Source organism: Lampetra fluviatilis, chromosome 53, assembly GCF_964198595.1.
Source record: "Lampetra fluviatilis chromosome 53, kcLamFluv1.1, whole genome shotgun sequence".
In the NCBI taxonomy this organism is placed as follows: Eukaryota; Metazoa; Chordata; class Hyperoartia; order Petromyzontiformes; family Petromyzontidae; genus Lampetra; species Lampetra fluviatilis.
The window spans coordinates 7,822,213-7,842,243 of NC_136327.1; the positions used below are offsets into that span (position 1 = coordinate 7,822,213).

Consider the following 20,031-nt stretch of genomic DNA (forward strand, 5'->3'; position numbering starts at 1 on the left):
GGTAAACGCCGGCCAAACTCGCCGCTGGCCCGGATCGCGATGTCTGGCGGTCGCCTGCACATCAATTTCGTGCGACTTCTCGCAAGGTGCGAGTCGCTGGTCGCGGACAACAGAGGTCACGACTGGCGCCTCGACAAGGTAAAAGGCGTAGGCCCTATGACTCTCCCTTAAAAAAATATATGTCTAAAAATAAAAAGCCGCCGCGTCCACAGACAGGCCCGAGGCGAGGCACGGGGCTTGCCTAGAATTTGGCCGGGAATAGGCGCTGGTCGCCCGGCGGGAGTGGAGCAGTTGAGGTGCCCCCCCCCCCTTCCCCTCCTAGTTGGTTGTGGAGTTCCATGCCAGGGCTTGATCGCGATGTTGCCAAGTCGGGCGACTTTCTACTTGAAGGCTGCCAATGAGAGAGTGGACGTCTGTGTCTCACCGTCTCTGTCTCGCTGTCTTTTATTTGTCTGCGATGTCTCATTGATGTGTCCGAGTGTGTCTGTTTTTTTTAAATATAATATATGCCTCGACGTGCTCTGCTCTGTACTTCTTAATAATACGTTTAGCTTGTAACGCGCGCGGTATTTGTTCACACTCGAGGAGAGAGAGAGAGCACGACTCTGAGACGAGACGAGACGCCACATGGCAGCTAGGCTTTCAAGATGCGCTTCTGCGGCCGTCTGGAATGTTCCTCCCGATATTAGGAAGCCTCGGGCGCTATGCACTTTTAAGTCATCGTCTAGATTGCAGAGGTGGGACAAAGTCATTGTTATGCAAGTCCAAGTCGAGTCGCAAGTCATCAAATTCATGACTCGAGTCTGACTCGAGTCCAAGTCACATGACTCGAGTCCACATCTCATAGGTGGGACAAAGTCATTGTTATGCAAGTCCAAGTCGAGTCGCAAGTCATCAAATTCATGACTCGAGTCTGACTCGAGTCCAAGTCACATGACTCGAGTCCACATCTCATAGGTGGGACAAAGTCATTGTTATGCAAGTCCAAGTCGAGTCGCAAGTCATCAAATTCATGACTCGAGTCTGACTCGAGTCCAAGTCACATGACTCGAGTCCACACCTCTGCTAGATTGACAACTCATGCCTTTCAGAACTGCTTTTTGCGTTTAGTTTGTTGTCCTTCCCCGCGCACCTCCGATTAGCACGGTTGGCTAATGTACGATGCGAAAGAAGTTCAACGAATATATGGGGCCGCCCATAAATGAGGTCACGCACCTGGGGGGGGGGGTCAGACATTTGTGACGATGTGTGACGAGGGGGGGGGGGAGTTTGAGAAATGTGACGTCACATCAAAATGCGCAACTTTAAATAAATATAGACAACACGTTCTACTTAATTAAATAGACTTTTTAATACATGTTTTCTCCTACAACATCAGAGGGCAGCGGCACATTAAATACGCACTACAATGGCAATAGTTTAAAGCTATTTGAAGCATTTTTTTTGGGGGGGGCAGATTTTTGTGACGTCATTTGAGGGGGAGTTCTGACTTTTTGTGACGCCGTGTGACGAAGGGGGGGGGGGTCAAAAATCGTCAAAAATGGCGTGACGTCATTTATGGGCGGACCCATAGGCGGTGAGCCGGCACCAGCAATTGCACCAAGCTCTGCAGTCCTTTGTATGTGAAGGTGTGTTTGGCCACTGATGAGTATTCACGCTTGTTGGACTAAACCGAAGCACCCGGATAAAACCACGTGGGCAAGGAGATTGTGTGATTCACACACCCGCCACAACCCCTTATCAGTGGCCTACCTTAATATAGAATCAAGTCAGACCTTTAAATTTCGATTTAAAGCTTTTGTGACTGCAGGGATTAAGCTTCATGGTTCTTTCGGTAAAGTCACGTAGAAGGGAAATAATAAAATAATAAAAATAACACATAAAATAATGAGAAATAAAAATAATAAAATAATGATAATTCTTTTTTTATGTTTTCTTTTTATTATTTTATTATTTCCCTTCTACGTGATTTTACCGAAAGAACCAAGAAGAAGTCAGATCTTATTGGTCACCCCGTGTCCTCGTACATCAACGTTCATCCTACAAAGTCCCATCACAAGCGAGACACACAAACCGATAGACATAAACAAAAAAATGTATGGTATTGAAACGGCCGTACGCCGTATGCACCTGAGAACTCTATTTACCTGTACAAGAATACGGGTAAACCTTATGGGTTAACGGGTATGGATTGGCCAACCACTCGATGTAGCTATGTCCAGACAGCTATATCCACGTGTGTGTGTGTGTTGTTTAATCGTCTGTTTTCGTGTCGTGTCTATGTATCTACGAATCTCTCTGTAAACAATTTTTTGTCGCTATACGTATTCCTGTCTCTCTGTCTCGGTGTTTTAGTTATGTCTAACGTGTGCTCTCTCTTGGCCGATGTTTCGTTTCGCGCAGCCCATGCCGTGAGTGTCAGTGCGTCTGCGGGATCTCTCTTAGCTCACTCCTTCCTCGCGACACGCATGATATAATTGGACCTAAAGTATTATGAATTTGTACAGTGAAATACTTTTTCAATTCCCTTCGAACGTTGATGCGTATATGAAGAAAAGCGATTTGGTGATACGCGCGAGTTGAAACCGCTGGGGTCCTCATGAGACTGCAAAGAAACTTGTAATGCCACAGTAATTCGTAATAACTCATTACGCTGTGTTTGAACGTGTGGAAAATATGTGTAAGCACTTAATATTGTATCTATTTTAGTTCATACGTTATGTTTTTTATGTCCTAGTACATTGGAGCGTTACAAGATCAATTAGCCGAATTGAAAAGGCAAGCGAGGTAAGGTTTAAAGATAATTTTATTTATTCAAATGACTACATTTAGAGCTTACATTTAAAGCTTTCAACAAAAAAAATGTGTTTTTAGTTTAAAGCTTGTTGATTGTAAAAGTGATCTAAGAAGACTTACTACTGTCTGATTAACTTTTATTGTTTTTATCAGCAGTGAACACATTATGTATTACTATCAGTAGGACATTTGCGAGGTCAAAGACTATGCCTACATTCTTGTTTAACAGCCAACTCACAGCCACAACTTGCTTTGCATTCTTTTTTTGTTACTGTATAGGTTTAAAAAAATATTTAAATGATGTGACAGCACTTTGGGTTGCAGATTTGTTCCAGAAGGGCACCACATGTTATCCAAAAATGAATTGACCTCACTTTTTTTTTCTATAGCAAACCATCTCCAGAATTGCTGAAGGAATACACGACCAAAGTGGAGTTCCTAAAAGGACTTTTGCTGGCAGAAAAGCTGGTAGGTAAAAGTGAATTGCCGTGTATCTACATTTTTAAATGTACACTTTAAGGCAGTATAGAGTACTACAAAGAAGAGTCATTTCTTGATATGCCACCCATTGTATACGTATTGACACATTTTTCACATTTCTCACATTAACATCATGTTAATCTCTCACATTAACATCATGCTAATCTCTCACATTAACATCATGCTAATCTCTCACATTAACATCATGCTAATCTCTCACATTAACATCATGCTAATCTCTCACATTAACATCATGCTAATCTCTCACATTAACATCATGCTAATCTCTCACGTTAACATCATGCTAATCTCTCACATTAACATCATGCTAATCTCTCGCATTAACATCATGCTAATCTCTCACATTAACATCATGCTAATCTCTCACATTAACATCATGCTAATCTCTCACATTAACATTATGCTAATCTCTGACATTAACATCATGCTAATCTCTCACATTAACATTATGCTAATCTCTGACATTAACATCATGCTAATCTCTCACATTAACATCATGCTAATCTCTCACATTAACATCATGCTAATCTCTCACGTTAACATCATGCTAATCTCTCACGTTAACATCATGCTAATCTCTCACATTAACATCATGCTAATCTCTCACATTAACATCATGCTAATCTCTCACATTAACATCATGCTAATCTCTCACGTTAACATCATGCTAATCTCTCACATTAACACCATGCTAATCTCTCACATTAACATCATGCTAATCTCTCACATTAACATCATGCTAATCTCTCACATTAACATCATGCTAATCTCTCACATTAACATCATGCTAATCTCTCACATTAACACTATGCTAATCTCTCACATTAACATCATGCTAATCTCTCACATTAACATCATGCTAATCTCTCACATTAACATCATGCTAATCTCTCACGTTAACATCGTGCTAATCTCTCACTTTAACATCATGCTAATCTCTCACATTAACATCATGCTAATCTCTCACATTAACATCATGCTAATCTCTCACATTAACATCATGCTAATCTCTCACATTAACATCATGCTAATCTCTCACATTAACATCATGCTAATCTCTCACATTAACATAGTCACTTCCGTGCCCTCGTCCAGGAGGCCGCTCTCCTCCTATCTTACAGTTGCATGCTAATTTCTCACATTAACATCACTAGCCCCGGCCACCTCTTAATGACCCTTGGGCTACACCCATTTCAAACCTTCTAAAACAGTCTGCCTCAGCAGCAGACCACGCTTTCCCACCTGATGACGGACGCTTGTGTTGCGTCCGAAACGCTGTGATTTATTTTATTTTATACCTACGTGACTTTACCGAATGAACCAAGGAGTATTGACAAATCTGTTTAGTTTTGAATATAAAGGAAATTTTAATGTTTTTGCACAATTATATTCCAGTCGTATTTTTAAGCTTCAAATCGTGAGACAAAACACATTTCCAGTTAGAACCCGACTGCCAGCATTGCATCACCCTCTGTCATAGAATGGCTCATGAGGTCACTTCAACAGGCTTATTTATCCACACCATGAGAGGAACTTTAAACATCCTGCAAAGGTTCATCGTACATCAATCAAATTTATTTCTCAGAGCTGGAGTTTAGCCAAATTTAAGTGACTAAACAAACGTGTTCTGTCTTCTTGTTTCTTTCGGTAAAGTCACGTAGAAGGGAAATAATAAAATAATAAAAATAAAACATAATAAAATACAATTATCACGACGTTTTGGCCACAACGCCAGCAGCCGTCCTCAGGTGAAGAATAGGTCTGTCGGAAAAAGACAGCGTCTGAAAAAAATGTGTTCTGTTCTCTGGCGCAGTGATTACCAGGCCGAGATCAACTCGTTCCGCTTGAGAGCTCAGTTTGACTACAGGTGGCTGATTACCCGGATTCGAACCCAGCATCTAAATAGCTGCTGGTTCAGTCCTCTTGACTCCGAAGCCACCCACCCACCCTACCTACCATCTTCCAGTGTGTGTGCTTGTGACTATGTAAAAGCTTTCTGAGCAACATGTCCCTAACTTTTTTTAATTTATCTTTTATAATTAGTTTTTTTTCCCTACGTGACTTTACCGAAAAAACCTAAGAGTATGAATCCTTGCAGTCACGAAAGCTTCAAATCTAGAATTAACTTTTGTGGCTTTGTATTCCTATTCGCAGCCAACAGCATCTGAGAAGGCTTTGGCAGCACAGTTGCTGGCTCCAGGACGTACGCCCACCACACCCAGTGAGGTTACGCCGACAAGCAAGACTGCTCATCTGCAGGCCAGCGCTCGCTATCATGGGGAGATGCGTGACGAACTGCTGGGATCCACCGTGAGTCTTTTTGTTGTTCGTAATCAACGTTTTTGGGTTTAGATCGCGTTATTTATAAATGTGTCGTAACCCTCCACCACCCGACACGGCCATTCAGTAAAAAAGTGTCACGTTGACCAAAGACAAATAGTTCACTGCTTTAGCCCACCGGTGTGTTGAAGCGTGAAACCACAAGATTTACAATTTTTGAGTACGACGTTTCGCTGGTAATTGCATCCAGCATCATCGGGCAATTCGCCAGAATGGTGAGGCTCTGCTGTGTCTCCCGTTCTTATATAGAGCAGCACAGGGTGACGTCATCATTAACTCATCAACTCATCAGGTGGAACGATTTGAGGCGGAGGGGGGGGGTTATTGTAATCATATACTAGATTAGTAATCAGGCAGTTGTCACGATTCGAGTTGTAGATTAGTAATCAGTTGGAATGTGTTTTATTGTAATTATGCTACATTAGTAATCGTCGTACTCAAAAATTGTAAATGTTGTGGTTTCACGCTTCAACACACCGGTGGGCTAAAGCAGTGAACCATTTGTCTTTTGTCAACGTGAGACTTTTTTACTGATTGGCCGTGTCGGGTGGTGGAGGGTTACGACACATTTATAAATAACGCGATCTAAACCCAAAAACGTTGATTATGAATAATATTGGTCGCGAAAGCCTACGTGTTTTTGTTGTTGTTTCTCAAGTTAGAAAACGTTCACTGCGGCACAGCGCTCGACAGTAGATCACTGACGGAGTCATACGAACACGAGAACAGCTGTTCTCGCCCTACGGCGCGCAGACCGTTGGTGCTCATCCACCCGCAAAGCCATGGGAAGTGGATCTGCGGAAAGCTTTCAGATGTTAAGATTTTCAGCAGTTTTTACTCGAGAAAAATGTTGTTGGCGAATTGTGGTCCACGAATAATGTTTTGAGTGAGGATTGCCGGAGGTCCCGCAGGTCTAGAAAGGTTGGCAACCACTGTGTATGAGTGTCTTGAACCTTCACTTGGATTCCTAGTAAGCATGTTGCCTCCAGTGATGCCAAATCAGGATTTATTATGGAACATTTTTGACAAATATTGCCTGCGATGAGTTGTTGAAAACACGCATTGTTTAGATTTACTTTGCAGGATTTTTTGGAGGTAATACACGGTTGTGCAGTTGTAGCTCGCCAACGGGTTTCCCGGTTGTTGCCGCATGTTGTTCAGCGTGATGTCCGACGTTTCGCTCCACGTCCTGGAAGTTTTTTTGGTTTTAAACCATTTCATTCCTTGAAAACGCACCCAACGTGGGACATCGTGCAACAAAACGCAACGCAGTGCAAGCGAAACATCTCGTGAACGCGTCATAGAACTACTTGTCGTAGGTTTGACCTTCCTAGGATTCTCAAGAAGTGTGAATTATGAGCTGAATTAGTGAAATGAACGTTAACATTTCGCAAGGTTGTCTTGCAACACATTTTAATGGCAACTCAATTTACATCGTTTCATCGGCGGCCTACTCTACGTGCATTACGCAGTACAAAATTACTGTTTTGACCATTTTGCAGCATTTGTTGGCTGAACTTGTCACATGAATTAGATCATTCAGAGAGACAGTATAACAACAATATTCATCAATTAAGTTTTTAGAAGAAGAAAAACAATAAACCCTGTGGTCTACTAAAGTGATTCTTTTTTTTCCAATCCTTTTTCCTTTAGACCCACGAGTTTGGAAATGGTAAGTGGAAATGTGTAAATAACTACGCACATTTTATTCATAACAATCGCAAACATAATGACGTTTATTTTTGTTCATACTTAAAACCCTTCACAGTTTTTTAATTGATGTTTGTTTTCGTTTAGGAGTAAGGAAACGAACGTGAGTATACATTTTGTTCCCTCCAAACATTCCTCTATAAAAATGTAACCACCAGTTTTTTTTCTCCCTCTTTAAATAGATATAAATGCCCCAGGCTATTATAGCTACACGACGATCTTCGCAGTGCAGATTTGGACTTGGTTAATTGTGATTGTATTGTACCTACTAAAAATGAACGCATTAAATTTTCTCACCTCTTATACATGCACAGTTGGAGCTAAATGCCAGGGACTAAACAATGCAATATTGTGCGATGCAGTGCAGGAAGTGTGACGGATAATCAGCCGGCAGATATCGACGCGGTTTTGCAGCATCACAACAACATGCAAGAGAAGCTCGCAGATGAGATGCTGCTTCTTGCACGCAACCTCAAGAACACGTCGCTTATTGCCCACAACATCATCCAGCAAGACAACAAGGTAGAATGCCTGGAAATACGTGTGTGCTCTGGGAGATAGTAGCTTTAAACATTACGCTTTGTTGAAATGACGATAAAGTATATCGCTAGCGCCGTAAAAAAATTCCGTCCAAAATCACGTGACTTTATCGTGAAGAATTCTGGGTAAATGTTTTTTTTTTTATAATTTTTTGTCAGTTTAACACATAGGCTTTTCGCGACCAATATTCTATTTAAGACCGGGAGCAAGAGCAGAGCCTCACCCTTCTGGCGAATTGCCCGATGATGCTGGATGCAATTACCAGCGAAATGTCGAACTCAAAAATTGTAAATGTTGTGGTTTCATGCTTCAACACACCGGTGGGCTAAAGTAGTGAACTATTTGTCTTTTATCAACGTGACACTTTTTTGCTGATTGGCCGTGTGGGGTGGTGGAGGGTTACGACACATTTATAAATAACGCGATCTAACCCAAAAACTTTATTATGAAACATTTTTTGTCTTTGCAAGCATCAACGTGACGAGTAGCTTTTTAACAATTCGCCTCCGCTGTGGGCGCACTGCCGGGTGGTGATGGCTATGCACGTGACCTGTAATCCAGCACCGTGTGGAGGCAGCAGCGAGGGTCGGTGGATCACACAAACGTGAAACTCCCGTGCCGTACCCTGGCTCGCCAGGAGAAGGCGGTGCAGCGGCAATGTGGTCCCACCCGTTGCATCGGAATGAGGATGGCGTGGCCCGCTCGCCTGTGTGGGTTTTCTCCAGGCGCTTCGGTTTCCTCACACCGGCTCCACCTGGCTGCCTTGACTGTGGTTTCTTACGCCTCCTTGAGTCATTATCTCTCTTGGAGCGTGAGTGAATACTCTCCGGCGTGTTACAATTTTTGTTTATTATTATAATGATTGAAACCTCCATTTGGGACACGTTGATGGCAAGGCTCTGTAAGACTGTCCGAGATCGGTCATCTAAGTCTCCTCGCCATCACTCGGCAATTCCAACACTGGCTCTTATCTCTCAACCTCCCCCCCCTTTACCCCTTACGCCACGTCGCCCCCCTCTGCGTCGTCGCTTCCAGACGATGACGCAGTCGCTCAAGATGGCGGACGTCAACTACGAGAAGCTGAAGGTGGAGTCGGAGCGTCTGGAGCAGCACACGAAGCGCGCTGCCAACTGGTGGATATGGATCATGCTGGTGGTCGTCTGCTTCATCTTCATCACGATGATCCTCTTCATACGAATCTTCCCCAAGCCCAGATAACGCGGCCAAAAGAGCCTCGTGGAAGGCCGCTCGCCAGAGTACCACCACAGCCTGCGCCCGAAACATTCTGTTGCAAGTCGGCCCAGCACATGACCCGTTAGGTTACGCTTGCTACAACAGCAGTGAGCCATGAAAACATTGACTTGCCCCTCCCCCCCCCAAGTTAAATAGGAATCTCAAATAATAGTTCATTGAACCTATATTGATTTTAAGCTTTTGTGACTGCAGGAATCCATACTCTTTGGTTCTTTCGGTAAAGTCACGTAGGCCTAAAATAAATTGAACCTCTTTCTGTTTCAAAGTCAGTGATTTTCTACTCCAATACGCATCGAGGTATTGTGTATCTCCCGTCTACAGCTCTGAGCCAGTGGTGAAAATTCTGCTTTGCTAATGGGGGGGGGGGGGGGGGGCTAGTCCCATGTTCTTCATCGCAAGGCCCGCAGGCCACTGGTGGCCTTTAGTGCGACCCCTGACGTGTGCCCCACCCCCCAGCAATACACAACACGTGACACAACACGTGACAACACGTGGCACACACGTGACACAACACGTGGCACAACACGTGACACAACACGTGACACAACACCCTTTGCAGGCGGTGTGGTGGCCCTCTCACACTCGTGCTGCCTTATCGGCGAAACTGTGGGCCCCCCCCCCCCTCTGAAAATGAGTGAAGAACACTGGGCTCGTCGATCCATAGGGACAACCACTGTTGACTTCCTCACAAAGTGGTACTAATTTTATTGACCCCAATGGGATGATGGGCCAAGTCTCTCAACCCCCAACCAGGATTTGAACTACAAACCTTCCAGATTGCGAGCTGCTCTACTACCGAGCCATGTAGGGCTTGATGCTGAATATTGTTTGGGGTTGTGTGATAATGCTTCGATTATTTAACATCACTTATTAAACTCAAGATGTATGCATCAAGTTACGTGTGCAAAAACCAGTGGTTTTTGAGTCATGCTCATGTACAGTAAATGTTTAATATTCGCGGGGTGGGGGGAATACTTTGCTGGAGAACGGCGAAAATATTAAATCTACGAAATAATAATAATAATACTTGAAATTAGGGTAAGGGGGCATTAATATATATTACGATTAAACCATGTAAACTATGTTTATATCATCATTTAATACATATATTGTTGAGTATTGTGTTATTTAACCTGCCTATAATAATGATGCACACTAACATTTAAAAGTGCAGATATAAATAAGTGGATATTATACGATACGTAAGTCCAAAAAGTAGAAGAAAGCACTCGCGTCTACCGTAAGCAGTGCGGCGGACGAGGGAGAGCGTCGCATCGGCACCGTGGTGGTGAGATGTTCATCACCTCGCCTGGTGTACAGGAGGTCGTGGGTTCCACCACCACCACCATCATCACAGTGGCTAGGAGATGTTAACTACCTCGCCTGGTGTACAGGAGGTCGTGGGTTCCACCACCACCATCATCACAGTGGCTAGGAGATGTTAACTACCTCGCCTGGTGTACAGGAGGTCGTGGGTTCGACGACCACCACCATCACAGTGGCTAGGAGATGTTAACTACCTCGCCTGGTGTACAGGAGGTCGTGGGTTCCACCACCATCATCACAGTGGCTAGGAGATGTAAACTACCTCGCCTGGTGTTCGACCCCAACCCTTGACGCCTGCTGCTGTATATTTGCAGTTTGCGTGTCTCTCTCCTCGTGGTGGTCATGTAGGGTTTTCCCCTCTACATTTAGGATAAACACCACGTGTTTAGAGTATTTGACTGCAGCTATACATTTTCATGTGATGAGCCGCTTTGTTGAGCTATCATTTGTGGCAAAGTCGCTTCTGAAAAAGTTATAGCTTCCGTGAGCCTTTCCTGATAAAATAAAAAAAAGTTTACAGTTTTAACTTTTGCCGTTTCACAATCTCCACCGCTCCCATGTGCCACAACTTGTTAGTAGCGTGCTACACCCGCGGATATTAAAAATACAACCCCATAAATGCCAAATAGCACTACAACATTTTTGCGAATGTGCAAAACCGCGATAAAATACCCCCGCGAATATTAAGGATTTGCTGCTCAACGATGAGGAGTTGCATTTTTTTCTTAAACATCGCAGCATCTCAAAGCGGCTCGTGTTGATATAGGAAATGCAAAACGCATCGGAGCAAAACGCGCAGAGATATCGGGAAAGAAAACGGATTAAGATGCAAATAATATAATAACTTGCATAGACCCGCTGTGCCCAATATTGTCCATGAAATACGTTGCCTTCAAACTTTCGGGAAGACGATATCACCATTTATGCTGTGCGTGTGTCTACCCGAACATTTAAAGTTGCATTTAGAAAAATTGGATGTTGAATGTAAAATGCAGATTAAGAAAATCCTTAGTCCCAAATGTCATGGTTCAAGCAGTTAATTATTAATGTTCTACTTGTTACATTATTTTCATCATACTCGTAAAAATCACTTGACATTATTGCATATGTAGATATAATTTAACTCATTGGCGGCGACGATAACATCGCCTACGTTTTGCGCTGTGTCAGTGTGGATGTGCTCTCTTAAAAACGTGTCCATTTAAAATTGCCTGCGAAGCGTCATCGTGTTGTCTAGACCTTCTAAAAGCGTTCTGTTTCATGAATCGCTGTAAAAGCTGAACAGCTTTTAAAGATCCATAATAGACGTTTTTTGGTTTAGCTCACGTAAATATATAAATGTGTCATTAAACCCGACACCACCCGACACAGCCAACTAGTAAGGTTTGTCACGTAAACGGAACGTGGACAATTCGTCACTAGTACAGCACACCGGTGTGTTGGAGAGCCAAGCCACAACATTTACAATCTGAGTACGACGTTTCGCCAGTAATTACAACTAGCTTCATCAGGTGACAGCCAAATTTTACAAAATGGCTGTGGTAGGTGGTGGTGGGTTAAACGACACATTTACACGATCTAACCCAAAAAAAATGTATTGTGGATATTGGTCGCGAAAGCCTACGTGTTAAAGCTTTTAAAGATGTCCACGAATAGCAGTTGAGCTCTTGCGTTGCTTAATTTTTGACATCGGGTTAAAGCTGTGCACGTGTGTAAAACAGTAGAGAATGTGTTGATTGTGGGACAGCAGCATCGTGCAATAATGTTGTTAGTTTCTTGTTGTTGCGATGTACATACAAAGTGTTGGTTTGAAATTCACACTTGCAACCAAACCCTGCAAGGAAAATGTACATTTTGGCGAGTGCAAATTTCGGTAAATTTCAAATGAAAATGGTTGGTGATGGTAATCGTATCACTTCTGAAGTATTGCTCCAAAACAGTAGACAATCCCAATGTCTAGAGCCAGCTATGAATATCTGTAATACCCATCTCATTTCAAGATACCCTTTAAAGTTACTTTCCAGCCTTGTATCGATCCACTTCTGGATGAAGACCTCCCCCCCCACACTGTTGACCATGGGCATGTTGTTTGACGATACTTCACCATGCTGGTGGTTCGTGCGGGTTTGATGAAGGTGTCAATGGATCAATATTTATTTTACGTGCCAATATCGCACCTCGATAAAGTCAGCATCGGTCCACGTTACAGCAGAACGGGAACGGTACCCCGGGCATCGAGCAACAGGAATGAGAATAAACTCCTTTAAAAAAAAAAAAACTTTTACAACCACGGTTTTTTTTTCTTCTTGGTTCTTTCGGTAAAGTCACGTAGAAGGGAAGTAATAAAATAATAAAAATAAAATAATTATCACGACGTTTCGGCCACAACGCAAGCAGCCGTCCTCAGGTGAAGAACAGGTCTGTCGGGAAGACAGCGTCTGAAGGCGTCTTCAGACGCTGCTTGCGTTGTGGCCGAAACGTGCGAATTATTTTATTATGTTTTGTTTTAATTTATTATTTCCCTTCTACGTGACTTTACCGAAAGAACCAAGAAGATGAATCCCTGCAGTCACGAAAGCTTTAAATCGAAATTTAACCACGGTTTTATTAACAACTTCGTTTAACTCACGCTCGAGAAGTACGTCAATGAAACGGCGCCTGCTCCCACGTCAACGCTTTTACTTGAATTAATTGATTACTTCCGGATGTCGTTGACACGGAGCAGACGCGCCTGAGACACGTGGCGCCTGCTTCTTGGGCTAGGCGATTGGAGAGTTTAGGGGACCGCGGCGTTTTTGACCTACACAAATATTAATAGGCGTCCATGCAAAATTGTAATTTGCTTTAACGTAGCGAATTTATTGGTGGATTGATGCTGATTTTGATAGAGGCACGCATAGTCACCGGATCGGCGTTCGTGTGCAAAATGTGGAATTAATTGGACAACGGGAAGTGGTCGGAATTTTGATTACAAGATTCGACCACGACAAACGGAGGAATCAAGTCAAGTAAAACCTTTGGGGAAAAAAAAACTGTCACAACCCCGGCGGCTAACGCCGACTGAGCATGTATGTGTGGAAATGTTGAACTTTGTTCGCGCCGTATGTAGCCAAGCGTGCTAATCGGTATAGATGTGTGGCTCCACAAAAAAGCCATTCTAAAAAAAAATCGTTTTCAATCTCGATGTTAAAGTGAAGCGCATCGCTCCAGTGGCTTCCGAATAAAGTAAATTGGCCATGACCGCGGTGCCCCCCAGGGACCGGTTCAGATATCCGCTCGCCACTGTCGCGAGCCAGGGCTGGTAAATCGAAGGCAGGTTGCAGGGATCGTCGTGTGTTGCATGAGCCCTGTCACCATGAGGTGCCACGTGTATTTTTTTGTTGTTTTACAAATGAAATGTTGAAGAAATGTTGCGTCTTTCGGTTAACTGCCCTTCTAGGTTTAATAAAATACTTAATCTACCATTTGTGGTTTTCGGTGTACCAACGGGCAGCAGTGAAATTGACACAACCCAGTGACCGATTTAGGCCTAAATATGACTCATCAGTCGAGTCCAGGTGTAGCGCTGTAATTGGGCTGCGTGGACTTACCTGCAGTAGCAGACAGGTCCCACCAGGAGCAGTAAAAGCAGGGGGGGGGGGCTGCGGGGTGTTCTAGCCTTCTAGGATCCCCCGAGACCCCCCCTGGAACTCTCTGGAAGGGAGGCATGGACAAGGGCGGACACACCTGGGGAGGTGTAAAGAAGCCGGACCTCTGGACGGGTCTGGGGCCTGTCCGAAGACCAGCTAGCCTATGACCCTGGGACCACTAGACCGGCTGCCCTTGTAATGGCCGGGATTCAGTGGGCCAGTGGTGAGAGCCTGGGAACTCCCGACGTCCTTCTAAGGGCCGGGACCAAGAGGGCCAGTGGTCGGGACCCGTACCTTGGCTGGGTCGGGTCAGTGTATCCTCCCCTAGTTCACCCTTAACCGGAGGACTTCGAGCCCGTAGCCCAGTGACAGGGCACGCCAGTCCGGAGGCCGTGCCTCCCCAGGCAGGAGGTCAAAGGACCGCTGCCCCTCCAACCCAGCTTAAATAGACGCTCCAAGCCTGGGGTGTTTCATTCAGACTGTCTTCTCGACAGACCTGTTCTTCACCTGAGGACGGCTGCTTGCGTTGTGGCCGAAACGTGAGAATTATTTTATTATTTCCATTCTACGTGACTTTACCGAAAGAACCAAGAAGATGAATCCCTGCAATCACGAAAGCTTTAAATCGAAACTTAATGTTACCGTTATTGGAATGAACGCGTTGCCTCTACAAGTCGTCTCCACTCCCCGGATATCCACTGCACAGGCACCGATGTCCACCTGAATGTGAAACTAGTTGTTGTTGCTCTGCATCTACAGCAGCCGTACGAAAGAAGATCATGTTTCGCCTCTGCTATCTGCCTCCCAGAGCTTCATACGTGCGCAGAGGGATTTTTGCCTCCTGAGTTCAAAGCACATGGGTTCAAGGCCCTGGTTTGAGATTATATTGAAAATATTAAAGTGTCACCCGACTCGCGGTCATATTGTACCAAGACTCGTACAGAGACGGCCTCGGGTAGCTCAGTTGGGATCTGGAGTCTGGGAGCCTATGGGGCCGTCCATAAATGACGTCACGCGATTTTGGACGATTTTTGACCCCCCCCCCCTCGTCACACGGCGTCAGAAAAAGTCAGACCCCCCCCCCCCTCAAATATGACGTCACAAAGCTCTGCCCCCCCTCCCCTCCAAAACCATATTTCCATTTTGAAAATAAAACATGCTTCAAATCGCTTTAAACTATTGTTATTGTAGTGCGTATTTAATGTGGCTCTGCACTCTGATGTCGTAGGAGTGTTGTTATAACAATTCTATATTTATTTAAAGTTGCGCATGTTGATGTGACGTCACATTTCTTAAATCCCCCCCTCGTCACATGTCACAAATGTCTAACCCCCCCCTCCCCCCGAGGTGCGTGACGTCATTTATGGACGGCCCCATAGGTTAAAATCCAACTACAAAGTATTGCCTCGTCGGCGCAGTCCGCGTCGTGAAAAAAGTGTTCCCTTCAAGCAGAACCGCGTTGTGTGAGCATGCGTTCAGTGATAACTTATATTTTAACATTTAAAGCATATTTATATTTTTGCACTTACACAAATATACTAAATATGGTAAGTAAAAATGAAGCACATGTCGATGTTTTGTTGTGTTAACATGCAACATACATTTTGAAAACATGTGACTGCACAACTGTGACATGACCAGAACATTTACTAAATCTAAACTTTCACCAGATAAGGTCCACTGAGTTATATCGCGATTTTGCAGAAGCGGCCTGGCCACAAATGATAGCTCGGCGAAGTGGCTTGTCGTCACGTGGACATTCATAGCTGCCAAATTATTCTCAACGCGTGATGTTCATTCGAAATTTGGAGGGAAAAACCAGAGGACCTGGAGAAGTGTCCCTCCACAACCACGGGAAGAACACGCAAGCTCCAAATATCCAGGCGGCAGGGGTTGGGATTGAACCCACGACCTCCTGTATACCAGGCGAAGGAGTTGACATCTCCTAGCTACTGTGATGATGATGATGAGAGAGAGACGCAAACTCCAAATATACAGCAGGCGTCAGGGTCGGGATCGAACCCACGACCTCCTGTATACCAGGCGAGGTAGTTGACATATCTTTACCACTGTGATGATGATGAGATAAAGAGAGACACCGCAAACTCCAAATATACAATTGTCAGGGTCGTGATCGAACCCACGACCTCCTGTATACCAGGCGAAGGAGTTGACATCTCCTAACCACCGTGACGCATTTGCTTGGAGATGATGGTGGAGGCATTCCGCTTGGAGAGAGATGGTGGCCTCGAGATGAGGAGGTGAAGCAGAGGAGACAAGAGTAAATCGGGAAAAATAGTACAGAAATATATTTTACTAAAAAACAAGTCGTTTTCACAATTCCCAAACGCTGTATTATACAATTTATTGCCACTAGAGGGCGCAGTTGCACTTAAATCTCAACATGAGAACAACTTCCTTAAATTTCGATTTAAAGCTTTCGTGACTGCAGGGATTCATCTTCTTGGTTCTTTCGGTAAAGTCACGTAGAAGGGAAATAATAAAATAAAATTAATTATTTAATAATATTCTATTATTTTATTATGTTTTATTTTTATTATTTTATTATTTCCCTTCTACGTGACTTTACCGAAAGAAGAACTTCCTTAAAATAAAATATTCGGGCAGTGGACCCATTCTTCATGGCACATCAAAGAAGAGTTGCGTTGATGATTTCGTTTAGTTAATTTGCACTCGTGTTGGACTGGCGACGCAGCAGCGTCACCCACATAAATAAAATATAAAATGTTTCGGATCTCTAGATTTGAAGCTTTCGTGACTGCAAGGATTCATATTCTTAGGTTTTTTCGGTAAAGTCACGTAGGTAAAAAATTATAATTAATAAAAGTAAAATAAAAATAAAATAAAAATCACGACGTTTCGGAGGCAACACAAGCTTCCGTCTTCAGGTGGAACCGTCACAGCACGATAGCTGTATCAAGATACAGCTATATTTTACTTGTATTAATTTTAATTTTTTACCTACGTGACTTTATCAAAAAAACCTAAGAATTTTTTTCGGATCGTTTTTTTTATCAGGGGGACACCGCACACTCCAAAGAAGAGTTGTGTTGATGATTGTTTTTATTTCGTTAATTTGTAATTGCGCACGACTGCCGCCAACACAGCAGCATCACCAAGATAGTGTCTTGTTTGTTTTACTTTTCCTGAGCGTCTTTTGATCAGGAGTTGTCGGCTGGTTCTTGGCTTGCGAAGATCAGGGAGGAATACGAAGGCCCAGACTCTGTCGCCTCGACGGACCTGGTTTTCACCTGAGGACGGCTGCTTGCGTTGTGGCCGAAACGTCGTGAGAATTATTTTATTGTGTTTTATTTTTATTATTTCATTACTTCCCTTCTACATGACTTTACCGAAAGAACCAAGAAGATGAAGGCCCACGCATTTGGCGGCTGTACAAGGCGACCCTTGACTTGCAGTTCTTCTGTTCGTTTGTGGCAGGTGGTGCATTTGAACGAGGGCTGAACGATTAATCGATTTCAAATCGAAATTTGAAACAATGCGATTTTTTTGCGATTTGAAAAGTCATATTACTTTCTTATTGGAATTGTTTTATTGTAACTTTATTTATTGAACTTAACAATTGTTCTATTTAGATTTGAAGTTTTCGTGACTGCAGGGATCCATACTCTTTGGTTCTTTCGGTAAAGTCACGTAGATATAAAATACATTAAATCACGACGTTTCGATTGCAACACAAGCAATCATCATCAGGTGAGAAAACCACAGTAAGATTTTTTTTTTGCTGAAGTGGGAGAGAGTTGCCGTGGTAAGAGGTTATATAGGTAATTGTTCTATGTTTGATTGTTCTATTTAAATTAAAACATTTTAATAAATACATGTTGGAAGCAATTCATATATTTTAAGTTCTCATCCTTGGATTAGAATATATATAGAGCATTTTATATTTGGATGGTATCACGTGGTAATGCCCCATCACATGTTTTAAATCTATTACACAGTAAATATTGAACTGAAGCTTGACTTCAAAAAAAATTAATCGCAAATCAAATCGCAATGTGTCAGAAAAATCGCAATTAGATATTTTCCCCAAATCGATCAGCCCTAATTTTTAAATCCTTTATATTAAGTTCACTTGCTTGCGCGCTTACGACCGTGCAAATCTTTCGGTCGTTTTTTACCCCACTTCCCGTGATCCAATCGAGCTGACATTTTGCACACAGACTCGTTGTGCGTGACAATTTATTTTCGTGACATTTTTTTTCCATAACTTTACACTTTTTAGGAATTTTTTTTTTATATTTAATTACCAATTGCTTAATGGTGGCAGGCAATCATCTGACCCATAGGTGGCAGCCATCTCAAGCCAGAGGACGAGAGGACTCTAGCCGCCACGCATATAAAGGATTTATAGTGAAAAACTTTGTGTTTTTACGGGTTAATTTTTTACTTCCGAACAGTCCAGAGCCTGAGTGGGGGCGGGGGGGGTGACGTGTCCGTGGTGCTGGGAGCCCTTTCTGCGCCTCCGTTTCTCCGCTGAATCTTCGCGCCTCCGATCGGTTCGTCGTTTCAGCCGCTTCGAAGGCTGCAGAGCGCGCCCTGCGGCAAATTGTCCGCAGCCCTCTGAGCTCCCCAGGTTCGGGTGTCGAGACGCGCAGCATTCAGTGGCTGTCTGAGCTGCCAATTGTTCGCGTCCGCGAGGTCCACTACCGAACACACCAAATACGATCGTGTCCGGTGCACTCCTAATCAAAAGATGCTCCTATTCTTGGGTTTTTTCGGTAAAGTCACGTAGGTAAAAATTTAAAATTAAAACAATAAAAATATAATTATATAATAAAATAATATATTATATTAGTAAAGTAAACTACTTGGCGATGCTGCTGCTGCTGCTGCGTTGGCAGTCATGCACACAAGTACCGTACAAACAACACACAAAACAACATTCAACTCCCACTCATCTTTGATGTGTATCGATCCTTTGCCCGCAGTGTCCGTGAGTCGTGGATGCCACGTGTTCACACTCAGGCCGTGAGTGTCTCGTGCTGATGATGCTCCACTCGTCTCTTATCCCCCCCCGCTCCCGCTCACAGAGAGATGGATTTTGTGTACAGCTACTGTAGTGTGCAGGCGACGGCCAATTATCCCATGAGCTCATCAGACCAGACGGTGCCACCTGAGGTGGCAGCACAACTTTCGAAAGTTTACAATTTCTCAATGTGGCCAACGATCGTGAATGATTGTGATAACCAATTTAAATGAGTGGGGAACCAAATCATTGACTCGTATAAGCCACACTTCCTGGTAATGTTGCTACGCCTACGTTTTTGCTGCCAACTTGTGCAGTGCCTGATTAAGCTGGCGCGGTGCCTGCTGCATGTGTTATAAAGCGGCCCTAAATAAAAAAAAACACACACAAATATTAAAACACACATTTTTAACTTGCATTGTAAAGTTATTGTATTTTTTCATTTGTTATACAGCCAAATACGACAAATCGCTAACCTTAAACACCCATTCGTTCATAAAAGTTAAAGGCAGCATAGTACTATAGTAATAGAGCAAGTACAGAATTACTGAACCGGAATTGTTAACTTGAAAGCATTTAGCGCGGGCCCTTGAAAGTGCGGGGCCCGTAGTAGCTACTGCATATGTAGCTACTTGTGCTACTCGGATAATCCGGCACTGCTCTTGTGGCAAACCAGATGAGTTTCCGAGATCTGACAAGATTGGGCGTGTTCCGAGTGATTCGGTCATCACAAATCACGAGCCAGGGCAGAATGTGGTGCCACAAAGTGCGGGAAAACGTTTGTGGACATCACTTTATTTATACGGCCAACAAAAATGAATTTACGTGGGATAGCGTTTACAACAGTTTCAAGGACAATGGATATATTATCAGTGTGTGTTTTTTGTTTGCATTTGACTGCAAGTATTGCGGTTGATGCAGACATGA

The 20,031-nt window shown here is 43.5% G+C and overlaps 1 protein-coding gene across 1 annotated transcript; it reads left to right on the top strand.

Annotated features, from left to right (window-relative positions):
* Positions 1-13,923, top strand: USE1 (unconventional SNARE in the ER 1). The gene is made up of 8 exons (XM_078879328.1): positions 1-138; positions 2,738-2,787; positions 3,186-3,264; positions 5,452-5,607; positions 7,291-7,309; positions 7,435-7,450; positions 7,710-7,869; positions 8,923-13,923. The coding sequence occupies exons 1-8, from the start codon at positions 40-42 to the stop codon at positions 9,103-9,105; spliced, it is 762 nt and encodes a 253-aa protein (XP_078735454.1). The 5' UTR covers positions 1-39; the 3' UTR covers positions 9,106-13,923.
* The last annotated feature ends 6,108 nt before the right edge of the window (positions 13,924-20,031 follow it).